Source organism: Aethalodelphis obliquidens, unplaced genomic scaffold (genome assembly GCF_003676395.1).
Source record: "Aethalodelphis obliquidens isolate GAN/ISIS:26980383/991018 unplaced genomic scaffold, ASM367639v1 scaffold10, whole genome shotgun sequence".
Classification (NCBI taxonomy): domain Eukaryota; kingdom Metazoa; phylum Chordata; class Mammalia; order Artiodactyla; family Delphinidae; genus Aethalodelphis; species Aethalodelphis obliquidens.
Genome location: NW_020837954.1, coordinates 10,392,163 through 10,403,560, shown reverse-complemented (window position 1 = coordinate 10,403,560; position 11,398 = coordinate 10,392,163). Strand labels below are relative to the sequence as shown.

The 11,398-nt window shown below is 47.1% G+C and overlaps 1 protein-coding gene across 1 annotated transcript in view; it reads right to left on the bottom strand.

The window, feature by feature from the left end:
• Window positions 1-550: 550 nt before the first annotated feature.
• The window catches only part of NPAS3 (neuronal PAS domain protein 3), a 609,463-nt gene continuing 598,615 nt past the window's right edge, over window positions 551-11,398 (bottom strand). The window contains exons 9-11 of the mRNA XM_027111729.1: window positions 10,492-10,639; window positions 6,972-7,096; window positions 551-5,118 (exon numbers count right to left, since the gene is read on the bottom strand). Of these exons, the coding sequence (XP_026967530.1) occupies window positions 3,752-5,118; window positions 6,972-7,096; window positions 10,492-10,639 (1,640 nt within the window). The 3' untranslated portion in view covers window positions 551-3,751. The remainder of the gene's footprint in view (window positions 5,119-6,971; window positions 7,097-10,491; window positions 10,640-11,398) is intronic.

The window sequence follows — 11,398 nt, the reverse complement described above, 5'->3', positions numbered from 1 at the left end:
AGGTGACCCACCTGTATCCTTAACTTTGAGAGAGCGGCTGAAGTTTTCCCTCTTTGTTTATTTTTTTTGGAGTTGGCCAGCTGACCTGCCTCAAAAAGGGACAGGCTGGATGCTGCCCTACCCAATAACACAGCACAGTCATGACTGACTTGGCTTATCTGGAGAAAGAAAATACATATTTAGTATAAAGAGCAGACATAAGCAATGGAACAGTTGGTTATACATTAGAGCTCATAATAAATGAAAATCTCGAGTGCATTTTCAATGATTAATGTATGAAAACTCTCATCATTTACTGTGTGTTAACCAAGAAAAAATGCCCACTTCCCATAGTGGTTAATGTCGCAGGCCCGTTGTTCAGCTCTGATAACGCACATAGTAATGCTCATGTGACAATGAGTTGGGGTAGCTGAGAATCTAGGATGGTTGCACGTTTGATGTAGTATTTGGATTAGCATCTTAATCTGTGCCTTGTCGGTCAGCCTCATCGGTACACAAGCTATGCATTTTGTCCAAAACTAGCAAAAATATGGATGCTTTAAAAATTTTTTTCTGTTTTGTTCAAATCAAGAATAATGACCAAGGTACCTGCTTAAACAAATACTACCAGCATTCATTAGTTAGGATGGTTACATGTAAAAGAAATGATGCCAGATAGTAACAAATCCAAGAGAAGTTTATTATGAAAATGGCACCTGCAGATGAAAAATTAAGTTACATAAAGACAACCATGTATGTGACATGTATGAGAATCTACAAAAGTATAAAAAGAACCCTGTTGTAAATGAAGTATGTACATTTCTGATTTGCAGCATTATAAATGGTCAATGAAAAAAAATGTTTCAAAATGAGCCAGGCACTCAGGAAGTTAGGTCCCGTTAGCTTCACACAAAACAAATGTACCATAGCTGTCGCTTTGTAATGTTTTAATTTGTTTTATATATATATTGTAGAGTTGGTAACACTGCTAAGATTTTTACGAACAGAATATCCCTTTCCCCATTATTCAGCTACTTGGCACCAGTCTCCTCATAAAAGTTTTCATATATTTGTACAAGAAATAGTTAAAAACACAGACACAGTCTTCACAGGTAATGAAGTATTTTTTTTTTCCACTTTGTAATTTTAACACTATGGATTTAGACAGCAGCTGTGATTATCTGTTAGTTTAAATCACCAGAAATCATTTTGACACAACACAGAAACATTTATAAAAGAAAATAAAAAACAGCCGTCTAGCTGTTCTTTGTAGCTGATAGGTGCGTTCCTTTGATTGTTCAATAGCTAGAGTAGAGCTTCCAAAATGACTCTTTAAATTTCGTGATTGGCCTTCTTCACTTCCTAAACCTACTCAAATCCTTCAAGTAAGTGCTCACTATTAGAATTTGTGGCATTAAACTTCTTTTCACTATTCCACAGTGGTTTGGGCCCAACTCATGGAATCAAAGGGCCTGGAGGAATCCACTCAACACAGTGATATTCAAAGGACAGCCGAGTTACTATATTAGCATTGCACACATAAACAAATATATACGACAATTCTATAGTCCATCCCCCCCCCCACCGCTCCCCTTTTGTTTTTAAAAAATGTTGGTTGACCTTTGAAATAATTTTCTGTCTCACTGGTAAATTGCTTTATATATTGCTCCATCAGCCAACCTGGAAGGAAACCAAAGCAAAGCACCCACTGCTTATAGGTAGAACACAAGGGACTCTGGGAATGTTAACAACTGAGGCTATATGGCATCAATTTATTTCATATATCTGAGTGTTATTCTTCAGTGCTTTGTGTGGCACTCCAGAAGAAAGAGTCATACCCAGAATTCCATTATGGGAAAAATGGCTCCATTAACCTTGAGCTAGTTAAGAGTCTTTTTATCTCTGAGAATGAAAAAGATTTTGGAGAAGTTGGGGTTGGGGGGGAGATGAGGCAGGAAAAGGGGAGATGAGAGAGAGAGAGAAAGATAGAGAGGGAGGGAGGGAGGGAGGGAGGGAGGGAGGGAGCAGGGAGGGAGGGAGGGAGAGAGAAAGGGGAGAGGTTGGGAGAATATACACCAGCAAAGCAACAGCAGAAATCTTCAAAAGTGAAATGGAAGATTCACAGACAGTAGAAGCAGCATAGGGTGACGTTACAGAGGAAGGCCACCACACAAAACTCACTAACCCCCAAGAATCACTGATTCACTAGGACTGCAGGAATGGGACTGTACTAGAGATAGAGCACAGAGAAGACAAAGGACAAAACAACTACATTAGCTTAGTATATACTGCATATAGAAACACACATTGAAACTGCAATGGACTGACAGCCAAGGACACGTACACAGTGCACACATTACAGTTCTCACATCTGTTATTAGATGCCTTAACAATCAGCTGACAAAAATGGAGTGGAAGAAGAGTTTATACTTGACAGTCATTTGGAGTGTTTGACACTACACTGATTTCTGGCAACAAAGACAAAATAGGGTATTTTTTTCTTTTTCTTTTTTTTTTCTTTTTTTTTTTAAACTTAATGTGCAGTTGCAGTTATCTGTTTGAAGCTTATTTTAACCCATTCTTTAGTTTTAAACCTTACTGGTTCCAACCTAGAAATAAAAGAACCAAAGGGGAAAAAAAATCCACCAAATCAGTCCCTCAAAATACAACCTTCCTTTTCTTTTTTTTAGCAAGAAATGAAAAAATCAAAAAACGTTAAATATTTTTTTCCTTCTTTACTCCAAAGTGTTATTGAAGTTGCAAAAATTAGCCTCAGTTAGACTGAGAAAAGGAAAGAAAGAAAGCTCAACGAAAGGCAGTATGTACCTAAACTGCTCCTCAAATCAGTTTGATTGAGTTTTCCAAAAGCCCTTTTAAAAAGGGCTCTCCTGACCCATTAAATTTAATGTGAGGCTATGTTAGTTGGGAGGTAAAAAATTTTAAGTCCTGCAGCAAACATTAATGAGGGCTTTGTCTTAACTAACCAAGGAGACTGCAGCAATGGACTCCAGACCAGGACAGAACACATTATTTTCAAAACCCAGCCCAGGAGCTGCATTTTGTATGAAGACATTACAGATTAATAAATGATAGCACCATGGTTTTAGAAATTAAGTTAATGTTTCAGTAATTAACATTTAGTCCAACTTTTTTTTAAACATTCTAGTCACAGGCCAGAAATTAAGTTTAAGAACCCAAAATTATTTTTATGTGCAAGTAAGAAAATCTTAAAATCTTAACCATAAAAAGAGAATTAAATTCTGCATAAAATTCTAAAATACTATCCCCCTATTTTCAAAGGAATTAGGAACAGAAACAAAAACACCACCCCATTTCATTTGACTTAGTCAAACAGGGCACATTGTTTATGCTTGTCTCTTTCAATCTTGATCATATCAAGATCTTTACGAAGAAAACTCAATGGTTGTCATTTCAGAAATCTCTTGACCACAAGACTGAGTATTCAATGGCAGAGGCATATACACATTAAAGACATCTTAATAAAGATGCAAAGGAAAGCAAAACAACCCAACACACATCTCGGAAGAAGACAAAATGGCAGGCAACTGGTCGTCTGACCCTCTGAAGGCCAAAAATAAACATATCTTTACAGGAAAGAATGAGTCCAGTGAAAGAAAGAGGGGATGGAACGGGGACCGTCGTGGCGAGAGAAGATGCTGACCTGCTCGAATTCAAAGTGCTAGAATCAAAGGTCTAAACAAAAACTCCGACGATGCCTCCGGGCAGAGCCCCGGGCCGCGCTGGGCGGTGCTCAGTCCTCCTTGCGCTCCAGAGTCTGTGCCGCGTGGATGCCGTTGCTGTAGACGGGGAAGGGCAGCGTGGAGAAGAGTCCCTCGGCCGTGGTGAACACGTTGCCGGTGGGCATCTGCGTCAGGCTGGCCGCGCTCACGGCGCCGCCAAACGGTCCCGACATGTTGAGCCGGTGCACGTGGTGGTAGAGCATCTCCATGGGCGTCTTGGGGTCAAGGCCGAAGCCCGGGCTGTTAACGTCCACGAAGTTAACAGCGTGCGCGTTGGGCAGCAGGTTGCCCTGCATGGCCAGGGTCACCTCGGCTGGCGCGTAGCGGATGGTGCCCGTGGTGTAGACCCTCTGCGCGGCCGTGCTGGTGGCCGCCAGCGTCCCGGTCACCCTGTGCACCAGCGGCAGCACGACGTTGCCCGCCTGCAACCTCTGCAGCGCCTCTAGGTCCCCAGTGTACAGCAAGGAGTTGGACGCTCCGGGGCCGCTCCCGCCGCCGCTGCTTCCGCCCCCAGGGTGCTTGTCCCGCGGGGACGCCGAGAGCGGGGGCGACAGCGGGTCGGAGGCGACGGGGGCCAAGGCCGCGGGGGCCGAGGTGCCGAACTGAGTCTTGCGGGCGGCGGCGGCGGCGGCGGCGGCAGTGCCGTCGGCACCGGGCGGAGTGAGGACCGAGTCGGGGATGGCCACGTGCAGCCCCCCGCCGCCTGCGCCGCCCGGCGGGGACGGGAAGTGCTCGGAGCTGGGGGGCTTGGTCATGCTGTAGGGCGACTCGTTCCGGGAGATCTCCCGGTTGGGCGGGTAGTTCCAGATGCTGCTGTCGTTGTCGAAGTTGATGGGTTCCGAGATCTCCGTCTTGATCTTGAGCACCGAGGCACTGTTGGGGGAGGACAGCAGCCGCGGGGGCTCCACCAGGCCCGCGTCCAGGCCGCCGGGGCTCGACGCGCTGGACAGGCGCCGGCGGCTGGCGCTGCCGCCCTTCTGCCGTTTCCGCCTCTTCTTGCGCTTCTGGTGCTTGCTGGAGGCCTGCGCGCCCGCCTCGCCCGCGCTGTCCGAGTCCTTGGCGCTGTCCGACGACAGCGACTCGCAGTTCTGCAGCCGCAGGTCCGACTCGCTCTCCACGTAGCGCTCGACCTTGATCTGCATGGGGCCCAGCGCGCCGAAGCCGCCGCCGTCCTCGGCCGCCTTGGGGTTCTCAAAGTCCGAGTGCTCGAAGCTGTCGTCGCTGTCGCGGCTGTCCGGGTTGCTGGAGCTGTGGCCGTCGTCGTTGCAGTTCATGTCGTTGTCGCACGTGTTGCCTGACTTCTTGCGGTCGGGCTCCGGGTCTTCGCTGTTCTCGGACTGGTTCCCCTTCTCGTCGGACTTGGAGTTCTCGTTGTCCTCTGCGTGGGGCCGGCGGCCACGGAGGGGGGGGGTAGGGGGCGGGGAGAGGAGACACAGGAGACAACGGATTAGCAGGGCAAGACCCACCTCTCACCTGCGGGGGTGGGGCAGGGGAGGGCCGAGGTGGGGGTCGTCGCCTTATCCTGAGCTGCTCCACTGCCTCGGTTACTTAAAGCCTGGGCTTTCCCTCTCTTGAGGACCTAGATTAGAGGGACCCTGACTCAGAAGTGTGGTCCCCGGACCTGCCCGCAGCATTGGCATCACCTGGAGGCTTGCTACAAATGCAGAATCCCAGGCTTCCACCCAGACCTACTGGGTCAGATTCTTCATTTGAACAGGATCCCCAGGTGATTCTTAGGCACGTTAACATTCGAGATGTTCTGCGAAAATGCTCACAGACTCGGGAGTAAATAACCGGGAATAAGGTGGTAGTGACACAGAAAAATGATGATTTGCAAGGTGACTTTCCAAAGAGGTCTGCACCTTCCCCTGGTAAATATCTGCTCGTTATTGAAAACCATAGTCTCCATTCCTAAAGTTATTTTTCTCTAGAGCACTGAGCGCCATCTGATTCATTGTATGTTTTATTTTTATTTACTTCTGTCTCTTCCCCCAACTGGAATATAAGCTCTACAGGGCAGGAAATTTTTGTCTTTTTTGTTCACTGCTATATACTATATAAATAAGGAGCAGAGATTGTCTGTTCTAGAACTCTGCCCTAGTAAAGAACTTTCTCGAATGAATGCAATTTACAGGAAATCAGTCAAGATCCTCCCCACCTGCTTCGGCCTCCCTGAAGCTGTGTCTGGAGTAGAGGGAATACGGTACAAGAGCATGTTCCCTAAGGATGGGGTTTGTGGCCGGTGTGCCCTTGTCATCTGGCACATTTTAGGGAGGATAGATTTTCTCAGTGATAGAACCTCAGAACCTTTAGGGATGATGCTGATTTTATGGCTCTGCCTTTGGATGGCAGCCTGGACTAGCACCTTGGACAAATCATGTAACTACTCCGGCCTTCATTTATTTAGCAGAAAAGGCTGGGTTAGGAGGGGCTTAGGCTGTTTTGCAGCCGTAAATTCTATGAGTTATGTGCCCCTTGCATCTATGCGTGTCTGTGGAAGGGGACTGGGAAGTGGAGGAAAAGTAAATTTTTCTATTAGCTTTCCTGTGCTCCAAAGAACTACTCAAAGTTTGCTTCCCAAAATAACTAGGAATGGGAAGGCATGGATTTGTTCAGCATAGATTCAGAAAATGAGTAACGGATGGCACCCAGAAAGAGTCGTTTACCGATGCCATTAAGTATCCCACTTTAGAGGTTCAGTCCCAGCTTGGTGAGGATGTGAATATTTGGGGCTCGAAGTCACGGTCTGTCTTGGAGCAACAGAGATAGCACTGCTGTCTGCTTCTGGTAAAGAGGTTGGAGCTAGCTATGGGGTTAGGGCTGGGCTTCTTCTGTATGGAGGACTGACAGTAAGTGATGGCTCAATCAATCAATCTCTCTGTATATTTGTGTATATATATTTATATACCATAATATACCTATGTGTATGAATACATACCACAGCATGCATATATGTATATATTTATACATATTTAGATGCAGGTATATATTTACATAACACCACATACATAAACATGTGTATTGTATGTATGTGCACACACTTATGTAGTGGTATATAAGTATATATACATATATGTGTTGAGAAAGACTCAGTAATAACTTGACGTGACATATATCCCTATATAAACTTTGACCGGTTGCTTCGTTCAGATGACACTCCTTTGGCCGTTACCCACCCCTCAAGTTTGGAAAGGCAAGCCGTAACTGCAGAACACGGAGAAGTCGTAATACCTGTAATACCTGAGGTGTCTTTAGAGTCTGACTCAGAGTCGGAGGTCTCTGAGGATTCCGAAGTTTTCTCCGGCAGGTGGGGAAGCTGTGCGATGTCCATTGGCGTGTCCTTGTATTCGGGGTTGCTGTGGAGGAGGGAGGTGTTCATCAAGAGTGCAGATAACCATTCTGGATGGGTTGCTTCTGACCATCTTCTTCCCACTTCCTTGCCCCAAACTTCTGGAGTTCAGAGGGTTTGAAAGACTAAGCATGCAATCATTTCTCAGCTCATCATGGGACTTTTACAGAAGCTTGGATTGCATGCGCTGGGCAACAGGTGCACCTTGCCACAATGACTGAATACCCAAATGCTACGTGAAAGCCACCAAAAAGCTTTCAAATGATCAGGTACCACTGGGGGCCAGGGAACTGGGCTGCTTGACATTCCTCCCAGTACCACACCTGGAGGAAGGGAGGATGAGAGAAGCACCCTCAACAATTCATTCCCCTGCCTCCCGGTGTGCCCTGCCTTCTCCTGGGCTTCTGATGAGTCCATTGCTCCAGTACCCTTGTCTTGGCTCCTTGACGGAGTGTCCTCAGCTGTTCAGGTGGCTCTAAGGCTATTGGGGGCGGGAAGTTGGGGGGCAGAGCCCTCAGCACCTAACGATCTGACAGATGCACAGGTGCACCTTGGGCTGCCTGGATTATGGCTACCGAACTGTCAACACACCCATTACAATCACATTTTCATCCGCTCGTGTGGTGTACACCTGTGGCTTGTTAGCTGGAAATCTGATTGCAGTGGGGAGAGTCCCAGTGTGAAAGAATGACGCTAACCCCATTTGTACAAAAGTGCTTCATTTTTGTTCTATTTTTAATTCAGAAACAAGCCTCCTCTGGAAAAGGGAGTGTGTTCAGTCAGTCAGCGATCTTCTAGAAATGCCACTCCAAGGCCAGGCCAGCACGTGAGCAGTACCAGCTGCATAATCTGAAGGCACTAGAAAAGTCTCTTGCCTCCAAATGGAAAATCCCTCTTCTGTCCTTCTATCATGGCCAGTCAGCCAGAGACCTTCCATAGGTCTCTATGACTCACTAGCTAATTTCTAGTGAAATTCCTGTATCAAAGAGTCACTGTTTCAGTAACTACACTAAAACTGCAAATATCCCAGGGGGGTTCATTCACTAAGATAACTTATCAGGGCTTTACTCCTTAGTGTGAATTAGCGTCAGCAGCAGAGATTTCTCTAGATGATCCAATGAACCAGATGCTGGGAAGGTAGCCTTAGCCCTTACACAGTTTCTGTAATTCTACCAGGTGTTGTGAGGGTACAGGAAGAAGACCGGAGGAGCAGTAATTTCAGAACAGGGACGTGCAAGCCTGGATGGAGCCCAGAAGTGAGGGATTCTGGCCAGGAAGAGGGAGCATGAAAATACTGCTTGGGGAAGAACAAAGGACAGGAATGTGGGAAAGAAAAACCAACTTCAGTAGTTGCTATCAGGCCAAGGCCCTTCTTCCTAGACCTCCAGCCTGGAGAAGTGATCCTGATGAGTGACAGACCTGGGGAGCTTCCTCTGCTAAAGCTCATGTATGTCAGTCTCCTTTGGTCCAGATGCCATGTGGGTTCACCAGTCCCTTGTCGGCCAACTCCCCGTCTTCTATTATTGAACCCAGGGTGAGTCTTCAGCTGAAACACGTCTGGCATGCCTGAGATCGGGGCTCTTTGAGCCTGAAGGCTGGGCTTTGGTACCCAAACTGCTTCCTTCTTCTCCGTATGGAATGAGGCGGGCCAGGAACACCAAACGCTCATGAGCTTGTACCATGTGATCCTAGGCTAGACCAAGTGTGGACCCAAAGTAGCACCAGCTGCCCTCTCCTCACCCCTCCTCACTCCCTCTGTTTGGGGGCAGAGTAGGAAGTCATGAGGCTGATGAGGCAGTAAGAAAGATCCAGAAGGGAAGAAGTCTCCCTGAATGAGATGAACAACCATAGGGATTACTTTAGTGCCCTAGGCTCCAGCAGCCTGGGGGACGGCCATCCTACAGTCTAGGGTGTCCCTGTTACTAATGTCTAATTTTTACTAATAACGGGTCTCCTTGGCAGTGTGAATGTCAGTGCCGCAATATTCTGTCTTCTCTTCGGCATGTGAGTTTTTATAACCTGCATTGCATACAGCCACTGTTCCGTACACCTCTAAGTAGGAGAATTCCCTGATAGCAGAACCCATCTTGAGCATATCACAAACACAGGGGATAGTTTGCATGAAGAGCAGGCGTTGGAGAAAGCCCCATTAGATACCCATACTTTTACCTTTAGAGAGAATTAATGTAGAGTAGAAGAGGTCAAAAAAGGGAAAAGAAAGTAGATGAATGAAGACTCTTCCAAGTGGTGCACATTAAAGCCCTCTCTAGAGCAATAATCATCAGTGTCTGATTGATACGCTATTGGAAGCAAGCACGTTCATGCCTTCAAATCGTCACCAGCGGACGCGAACACACTCTGAAGGGTCAGCGTGCTGATGAGCCATGGCTGTCTGCATCTCTGTCTCAAAGAAAAATGGGATTCGGTACTCCCTGTCGGCATTCTCAGTCAAAGGGCAACAACTTCCATTCATAAGACCTGCTGGAAGTTTTCCTCCTCAGACCCCATGTGGGCCCTGCTTGGTGGCTTTAGGCCAAGAGGAGCCAAAGACTAGAGTGACAGTGGTGGGAGGGAGCCAGGCTGAGCATTTGGGTAGTTTCATGGCAGGATTGGTGGAGAACCTCCCAGAAGGCTTGTCCCCAGACGCAGACCACCCAGGCTATGCGTTTTGGTCACTTTGGTGCTAGCCTGAATCCACAGGCAGCAGATGAGGACGGAGAGACGAGGGGTGCTGCACGCTGGAATTCAGGAGGCTGTTGAGCTTGGCTGCATTAATGGATATAAATTGGAGGATGCGTTAAAACAGCGGTCACCCTTGCCTGAGATCCCAGGGCAGGCAAAAGAATACTGCCTTCGTTTTTACACTGACATTGTCTCAATTCTGGCAAAGCGACTCCCTTTGCTTACCAACACTTGAATGTCTGGGGAATCCAACCCTACGTGATACGCGGAGGACTTCAAAGACATGGGATACAGGAGGAATATGAACTCTGCCACTTCTTCCGCATCCCCTTTTCATAATTTTCACAAGGGTTGGAGCGCATGAGTATGAGAACGTGTGGGGGAGAAGGAGATGCTTTTTGAACGCTTCCACTGGAGGCCAACGTCTGTGTTCTTTTTCTGGCCCGAACATTTGTGGGGAAACCAAAGCAACCTCTGCAGAACTGCCCCAAGGTTGGCAGACCAAGAACTACTGAACATTTCACAAATCTGCCCTCGAAGTCCCTACCGACATGGCTTTGAACTTTTCCCATTTCTTTGAATCTTGTGGAAAGAAAAGCAGAATTTCCATATAATTCCACACCAGATACTGTCAAAAGATAATACAACATTTCAGCTATTTACCATTGGGCTGCCTGTTTTATAACTGAGATGGAAATGAAAAAGAATTCCAAAATATACCTCAGAAGATAATTCACCCAGATGATGTTTTTCTCATTTGCGTTCTTGGCGTTAATAGCTATTGTGGCACTAGACTGTATCCAAATATATCCTCCATTCTTCTGCATCCAACGATAGTACTTTGTCACACATTGGCCCTTATTCAGCACTGGTGAAAAAAACAGAATAGAAGGCATTGCATATTAGGACTGGGACAAAATGGTTATCATCTCTGCAAAATCTGAAGCTTAGAAAGGGGAGGTCCCAGACTTCCCTGGTGGCGCAGTGGTTAAGAATCCGCTTGCCAGTGCAGGAGACACGGGTTCGAGCCCTGATCCGGGAAGATCCCACGTGCCGCGGAGCAACTAAGCGACTGAGCCTGTGCACCACAAATACTAAGCCTGCACTCTAGAACCTGCGAGCCACAACTACTGAAGCCCGCCTGCTCCACGACAAGAGAAGCCACCACAATGAGAAGCCCACGCGCCGTAACGAAGAGTAGCCCCTGCTCACCGCAACTAGCGAGAGCCCGCGGGCAACAACGAAGACCCAACGCAGCCAAAAATAAATAAATAAATTTTTAAAAAAAGAAAGGGGAGGTCCCGCACCCAGCCAGGGGTGCCCCTCTGTACGCTTAATGTAGAATGCCATTAGTAGGACAAATAAAATCACCAATTCAGTGGAGCAGTAGCTCCGGAGCTAGGGTTACTAGCGTTTGTAGCAAGACTTCATTCCATTTTGGACAGTCATGGTGTGAAAGGAAGGATAACAGGACCGCACATCTTTCTGGCTCACAGAACGCCTAATGCGCTGTGGATATTGTCAGTGGGTTTGACATCAGATGGAAACAAAGGCAGATTTGGGTGTGATTTATTCATAGCTTCCAGGTAGCTCTCTTTGCGGTTCTGGATATCTGAATGGTTCCAAA